Source organism: Leptonychotes weddellii, chromosome 9, assembly GCF_054177405.1.
Source record: "Leptonychotes weddellii isolate Sample4059 chromosome 9, ASM5417740v2, whole genome shotgun sequence".
NCBI classification, from domain to species: Eukaryota; Metazoa; Chordata; class Mammalia; order Carnivora; family Phocidae; genus Leptonychotes; species Leptonychotes weddellii.
The window spans coordinates 125,816,273-125,823,651 of record NC_138377.1 but is presented as its reverse complement, the minus strand read 5'-3'; the positions used below and the strand labels follow the sequence as shown (position 1 = coordinate 125,823,651).

Here is a 7,379-nt window from a genome sequence, read left to right as displayed (position 1 = left end):
AACTCAGCTGAGGGGGCTCCGGGGTGGGCAGGCGGGCAGTCCCGTCCATCCTCTGCCCCATACCTGTTCATGGGAAGGATGTGGTGTGGCATCGTTCTGGAAGACTAGGAGGAGGATGGAGAGGATTCTGACATCTGCTGGAAAAGTAGCGACTGCAACCTGGAAGGGGGTAGCGAGATTGATTTTGCTTTACAATGACTTTTTTTCCCCTGATTTCTCCCCTATTACAACAGTAATGCATGCTTATTTCAGGAAGTACAGCAAAAAGAAGATGAAAACCGTCCATAATTCTCTTACCATTCTGGTGTGTTTCCTGCTGGCAGAACAATGCAGTGAACGATCCTTTACGAAGTGACCCGTGAGGTGTGTATCGCTGCTCAGTGCTGGGGCTACAGCAGCGAACAAGGCAGACACACACCTTTCCTTGTGGGATGTGACGCTGGTGTGCCCACAGGCACGAAGCATGGTCTCCCACACGACATTTCAGGTAAGCATCGGGCGGGGAGCCCAGCGACGGCCGTTTGTCTTGCTTACTCTGCGCTAGCCCCGGGTCAGCTGCTTTACTGTGGTGAGGGTTTTCTGTACGTGCTCTTGTTCGAGCTCCACCCTGGCTCTATGAGGCGCTGCCATCATCCCCCTGACCCCCCTTCCCCCACACACATCACAGATGAGGAAACAGATGCAGACAAGCCGGATCACCTGGCATCACTTGGGACCAGGTGGGATACGACTGCATCCAGCCCTGTACCAGCCACACCACTCAGGTCACCTACAGAGCACACGACATTCTTCTCTCTTCTTCCCTTGCTAGGTCTGATCGCCACGGTGGCTCGGAGGCGCTGAGGCCAGCATGATGGACGACGACACGGAGCTGAGGACCGATGGAAACTCACTCCTAAAGGCGGTGTGGCTAGGAAGGCTCAGGCTGACCAGGCTCCTCCTGGAAGGGGGCGCTTATATCAACGAAAGCAATGACAAAGGGGAGACAGCTCTCATGGTGGCGTGCATCACCAAGCACGTGGACCAGCAGAGCATCAGCAAGTCCAAGATGGTGAAGTACCTGCTGGACAACAGGGCAGACCCCAACATCCAGGACAAGTCTGGCAAGACGGCGCTCATCCACGCGTGCATCAGGAGGGCTGGGGGAGAAGTGGTGTCCCTACTCCTGGAGAACGGGGCGGACCCCAGCCTCGAGGACCGCACTGGGGCTTCGGCCCTGGTCTACGCGATCAACGCAGATGACAAAGACGCCCTGAAGCACCTGCTTGATGCCTGCAAAGCCAAAGGGAAGGAGGTGATTATTATAACAACAGATAAATCCTCATCAGGCACCAAAACCACCAAGCAGTATCTCAATGTCCCTCCTTCCCCCAAAGTGGAAGACCGGCGGTCACCTCCACTGTGCATGTCTCCTTCGGAGATCGAACTGAAGGCTCCAGGCCTGGGCTCTCCACCCAATGAGAGGGAAGATGATCTCTTCAGCCTCCAAACAGGGCATCTGAGTGGTTGCAACACCGCCAAGTCTCTGAATGAGCCTGGGTCACCCACCAGGAAAGTAGGGAACCTCAAGAGGGCCCGCCTGCCCCAGCTGAAGAGGCTCCAGTCTGAACCCTGGGGCCTGATTGCACCGTCCGTGCTGGCTGCTAACATACGTCAGGACGAGACCCACGGCCCCAGCCCGGACAGTGAGGTCATCAAGAGCATCAGCGATGTGTCCTTCCCCAAAAAGGGGCCGCTCTCCAGAACCAACAGTATCGATGGCAAAGACCCCACCCTCTTTCCCACAGTCACGGAGCAGGTTCTGAAGATCCCAGCCTCCCCGGCACCAGCATCCTGGAAGGCAGCCTATGAGAAGGGTCAGTCTTCCCACCCTCGTCTGGCCCGAAGAGGAACTCTCCCTGTCGACCAGGAGAAGGCAGGTGTCAGTCCAGCAGGGCCCCCTGCTCTCAAAGATTCAGTGTCCCTCAAACGGCTAGAGAGTGATCTGCATGATTTAGACTTACAGGCAGGGGCTGACCAGCTCAGCTCGGGTTCCCTGGAGTCAAGCAAAGGGCCCTCGGACAGGAAGAGGCTCAACGGCTCCCTCCTGGCTCTCTTCCACGGCTCGCGGGAGTCCCTGGACGCTGCGCCCAGCACGTCCCCCAACTCGGCGCGCCGCAGGCCACCGCATCTCCTGGAAAGGCGAGGTTCTGGAACTCTGCTGCTGGACCGAATTTCGCACACCAGGCCCGGCTTCCTTCCGCCTTTAAATGTAAGTGTGAACCCACCTATCCCTGACATCAGATCTAGCAGCAAACCTGCTCCACTTGCGAGCGGCTTAAAACCCATGGTTCCCGTTGCTCCAAGTTCACCAAAGAGAGTTGACTTGAGAAGTAAAAGGAAGCTCCTCAGGAGGCACTCTATGCAAGTGGAGCAGATGATGCAGCTGTCCGACTTTGAAGAAATCATGACCTAGAAGCTTTCAGAGGGGTTTAAAAAAACCAGACTCTGTGTAGTTAACGACAGGCACCACCATCCAGAGCAGCATAGCCGGGCAGACCCTGTGCGTCCCTCAGCACTGGTGGCAGGGATGGAGCGGGGTGCAGCTTCCCTGCTGAAATGGTCTCTGGGTTTGTACAGCTTTACTTGAAAAGAGCTCAGGATAATTGGGTTCTAGACACAAAATCACCAAAACAAAATTCTCCAGCGGAAGGAAGCCTTCGGGGTTTGGAGGGCACACTGCAAGTACAACGATCCAGGCCCCCGATACCAGCTCTTCTCCACCAGACGAATAAGAACGTAGATCCCAAGACGGTTTTCAAGGCACGCCCTTTGTAATAAATCTATAAAGTGCCTACAGAGAAGATGAAGCTTTCACGTTTGTCAGGATGTGCAGAAGCTCAACACCACCCCCTGAGCTCTGAAATCTGGTAGCTGTGTTCCGTTCGAAGAAGAAGCAGACCTCCCCATCAGAGAGATGTGCGGTGTGCGGCGGGTCCCCAACTATCGTTACCACGTGTCCCCCGAATCCTGATGGGCCATACTCGGGGGCGCCTGGGAGACACAGCCTGTCTCCCTTCCGCCCTGACACTAGCTCTGTGCCGAAATCTTGTGAAAAAACAGTCAGGGGCTGTTAATTAATTTGGAGTTGAATGTGATACAATTTCCAGAATAGACTCGTTTCTTGCTTGTTCTTAAGAAAACTTGATGAGGTTCCCCCAAAGCCAGAATGATAAATAATGATGGGACAGGCACGGACAAAGAGCACAAGTGGGTGCTTCTCAGGCCGGAAGCCACGGGACCGCATTGAATTCTGTAGCCTGATCATGTTAAGGGGTGCGGGACTGTCCTTTCAGCTACTCTTGTCTAGGTAATTCAAGAAAAACCCAGTTTCTGCTTTGCCTGAATTATCCACATGATGGGAGGTTTGTAGAAATGACCCGAACGACCCTTTCCAGCCACGTTGCACACACCCAAGAAGGGAAGCAGAGACTCAGCACATGTGGAGTGATGTAGGCACATTTCAGATAAAGATGTTCCCGGTTATCTCCCAGTTACTTTACCTTTCCTGTTGCTCAGATATGTTGGTTCTAGGGTTAGAAGAATTTGGTGGTCCCTGGGGGTTGTGTACCTCAGAGGAATGAGTAAAGGCTCTGAGATTTGGGTTTGCATCCCTGTTTCATCATTCACCAACTTTCCACTCCCGCATCGGCAAAATGGGGTTGGCAGTGCTCCACCTTGAAAGGGCGAGGGGGATTGAAGTGCCCGCTGCTGAGCCTGGCACAGACAAGTAACTGGATAGCAGGTAGCTAATTCTGATTCACATCTTCAGAACTCCGAAGCTTCCAAGTCCCAAATAATACATAATACCCCACACAAGATGGAATTAAGTCCAGCTGAAAAATTCAAGTGTCTCCTTGAGATCCCCAGTCGTGCCCTAGTACTGAGCCCGAAGTACGTTGGTAGAGTAAACTACATTCTGCCACATCGGCTCTACACATTACAGCATTTCTATAATGACATCTGCTAGATGGTTATCTGAATATCCCAAACAAAAGTGCGGACGATGCTTACAAATAAACCGAATGTTTATTTCTTAATCATTCCTTCCGGGCAGGCCCATACTCAAACTTGGCACTTTTGAAATTTTAGGCGGATGAGTCTTTGTCACTGGGGGGCTGTCCTGTGTCACTGGGGGGCTGTCCTGTGTGCGGTAGGAGGCTCAGCAGCATCCCTGACCTCTACCCACCAGACACCAGTAGCATCTTCCTCCTAGTTGCGACAACCAGCAATGTCTCCAGACATGCTGCTGGGGGCAACATCACCTCGGCTGATCACCGCTGCTTGAGGAGGATGACAGTGTACCTGGCAGAAATCTGTCAAGACCAACACGGCCGCATGAAGGTGTGGGTCTGGCTGGGTCAGCCCTCCCACTGACTTGAAGCCAATTGAATTGTGCTTTAGTAGGATGACTAATCGATCCATAACTCGGGCCCTTGGGGTTCTTGGCCAGCACACACAGGGGAGTGCTATTAGAATTAGATTTGTACTTTGCAGGGAGGGAAGAAAAGCACGTAAGCTAGTGAAAAGCTAGGGCTCACGAACTTGGTTTAGGGTGGAAAATCCATATGCTTCTCAGGACCGCTGAGTCACGAACGGTCCTTACCAAATGGACGTGATTGCAGGCAAGGAAACAATTCTCCAACGCATTGGAGAGAATCATACCGACAACAATTGATCTCAGCAGCTCATTAAACACACACACGTACCCTCCAACTGTTGTTACTGCCTGCTAAAGCTGACCTCTGCTGGTAGATCTAGCTGTGGGAATCTACTAGATCTCTGCTAGTAGATCTAACGCTGCACACGTGCATTTTCCCAAACCTTTAGCTAAGATTCGAAAGCCTAATTTATGCTAAGTAGTGAATGAGGCACATTCATAGCAATTACCTCAGGCAGAACAAGGAACGTGATGGCCACTCATCCGGAATAACCTGCCGGTCCCATGAATGCCCACAGCAGGTGCTCCAGGGCCCTCATGCCTGCCTCCGTCACTTGTGACCTGTCCATTGGCCTTTCTCTGGACAGCCTCCAGGACAGTACCTTCATCCCTGTTTGATGGTGCATCAGCTGGATTAGATTGTTCCAGACTAGTACGACCACAACACTTCATCACGCTCAATGCAGAAATAGGCGATTTTTGTCCATGTTAACGCACCTCACAAGGATGCTTAGATTCAACTATGTTTTCCAGATCAGAGATGAGCTTTTCTTTCCCGAACCGTAGTATCACTACAAGTGTTAGCTGCAAACTGTAGTTAAGACTTCCTGGAGTGTTTATCAAAATATATTCTAGAGCAGGAGTCTAAAGTTTAAAAGTCTGGAGCTTCAGTTTAATTTCTAGACGCCCCGAAGCCGGTTTTTGTTTGTTTGTTTAAACCCACTGTCTTGATTCTCTTAGAATTTCATCAAGTACACAGTGTCCTGCAAAGTGCAGGCTGTGAGTGACCCTCCTCCTTTGTGTGCGTTGGTGCTTCGGACCTACCGTGTGTTGCTTGAACTGGTTCTCTGTGGCATTAGACTCTAGTCTCAAGCTGACATGCTCAAAGACGTGTCCAAATCCAAGTAACGGAACTGCCTAGATATTTCTAACATGTCAATAAAGGATATATTGCAATCCTTCAATAGCATGCCCCATTTTTGGTAGTGAAACCTCAATGACAAATACTACTTTTTCCTTACGACGGGGTTGACACGACTTCCTGGGAATGTCAACCTTAGCAGATGCCCGATATTTTACGCATGCATAATTTTAAAAATTAATTTTTACTTACACAAGTATTGTAGTTTCTTCTTGGTTAAACCAAAGGCAAAGGACAAGACGGTGCATTTCCACAGTGAGAGGTGGGTGTCTGTTCTCTGCCCCCACTGCTTGGGCTCCCTGGGGGGCGGAGGGGGCTACCACACGCTGCCGTCGCTGGAGCTCCCTCCTTGAGTCCTACGTCTAATGTCGATGAGTGTTAACATAAGCTCCTGCTCAAGGACAGAGCATAAGTATCAAGCGGACTAGCCCTTGTCTCTTAGAGTCTGGGGTCTGAGATTCACATTTCATCTGCACTCCCCGATTCTCTGGACAGTTCAAACCTTACCTTTAGGTTCTCCCCTAGACTACTGAAATAACTTATGTAAACAAAAAGAAAAAAAAAAAAGGACTAGTTTCAGTATGTCTGTTTCCCACGTCTGTCTTCAGGAAAGGCAGGCCCATGTCATTTCAAAACCCCTAGAGGAGAGATTATGAGGGACCCTACCGGGGGAGGAGAAACTGATGGGACTGGTGGGGGAGAAGTGATGAGGGATGAGGCCACAGGGGTCCACCTGGAGGGAGAGGGGGCATTTCCAAGATTGATAGGTTAGAAACTTGGGGTCCCTTGAGCGGAACTTGTCTCCTTCCAGAGCAAAACCACAGAGGGGAGAGGCTGCATGATGCATCCTGGGCGGCTGGGCGGGGGGTCAAGCTGGGCAGGAGGGCATGGGAGCTGCTTGCCCTGAAGGAACGCTGCAGCTTGGACAGTGCACACATCAGCATGACTGGTGAGCCCAAACACTGTGCACTGTTGAAGACCGTCACAGAACGGGGCTCCTCCAGGACCGAGATGGACACACTTATTGTCTTTGTTAAGGTGGGGGATGGGGGGCAAGATCCATTTTAATTTGATATAGAAAAGTAAAGAAGTGTGATGCTTCTTACATTCAATGGTAATGAAATGAAATTCATAGTAATCCGTGCTCTATAGCCCATGGAACGCACAGCTAGGAAGGAAAAAACCTGTATCACACTTGGAATTTGCCTGAGGGGGGTGGAGGTCCTCAGACTTCAGGGAACAAAAGGGAGGTAATTGTTTTCCAGCTGTAGTAATACCAGGTCAGGTCCACAGAGGGATTAGTGTTGACAGTTCTCCCTGGGAATCCCTGGGTGCAGGTGGTTCTGGGATCGACTAATTGTGGACAGGGGGTCTGAAGTCCTACAGTAAAAATGTAGCACCACCCACTGGTGACAAAGGTCGGCATTACGTGGAAGGATGGGGAAGGAAGAGGAACAGAAGGGGAGAGGGAATGAAAGGACCTAAGAGGTCAAGGTCCTGCCAGTGTGAACCAGCCCGAAGTAATAGTCCGTGAAGGAAGACCCCCGGGGATCTCCATTCTGGAGTCCTCTGCCTCACTCGGGATGATGGACCCAGAATCACAAACACTCCTGATCTAGAGTACAAAGGATTTCTCATATGGTGAGAGGTAAGGGTCTAAATTAATTTTTTAGTTATCCCATTAGAATTTAATAAGGACTTAATCCATCTTTTTTTTTTTTTGCTGCCTTAGGCACTGTTGGTTGCCTATCTGGTTTG

At 51.0% G+C, this 7,379-nt stretch overlaps 1 protein-coding gene across 1 annotated transcript; it reads left to right on the top strand.

The window, feature by feature from the left end:
- Nucleotides 1–850: 850 nt before the first annotated feature.
- On the top strand, nucleotides 851–5,639 carry ANKRD34C (ankyrin repeat domain 34C). The gene has a single exon (XM_081831805.1). The coding sequence runs from the start codon at nucleotides 851–853 to the stop codon at nucleotides 2,453–2,455; it is 1,605 nt and encodes a 534-aa protein (XP_081687931.1). The 3' UTR covers nucleotides 2,456–5,639.
- Nucleotides 5,640–7,379: the final 1,740 nt, after the last annotated feature.

What these genes read in the sequence shown, in the direction of transcription:
- ANKRD34C (XM_081831805.1), top strand. Translation starts at nt 851, where the DNA reads ATGATGGACGACGACACGGAGCTGAGGACCGATGGAAACTCACTCCTA.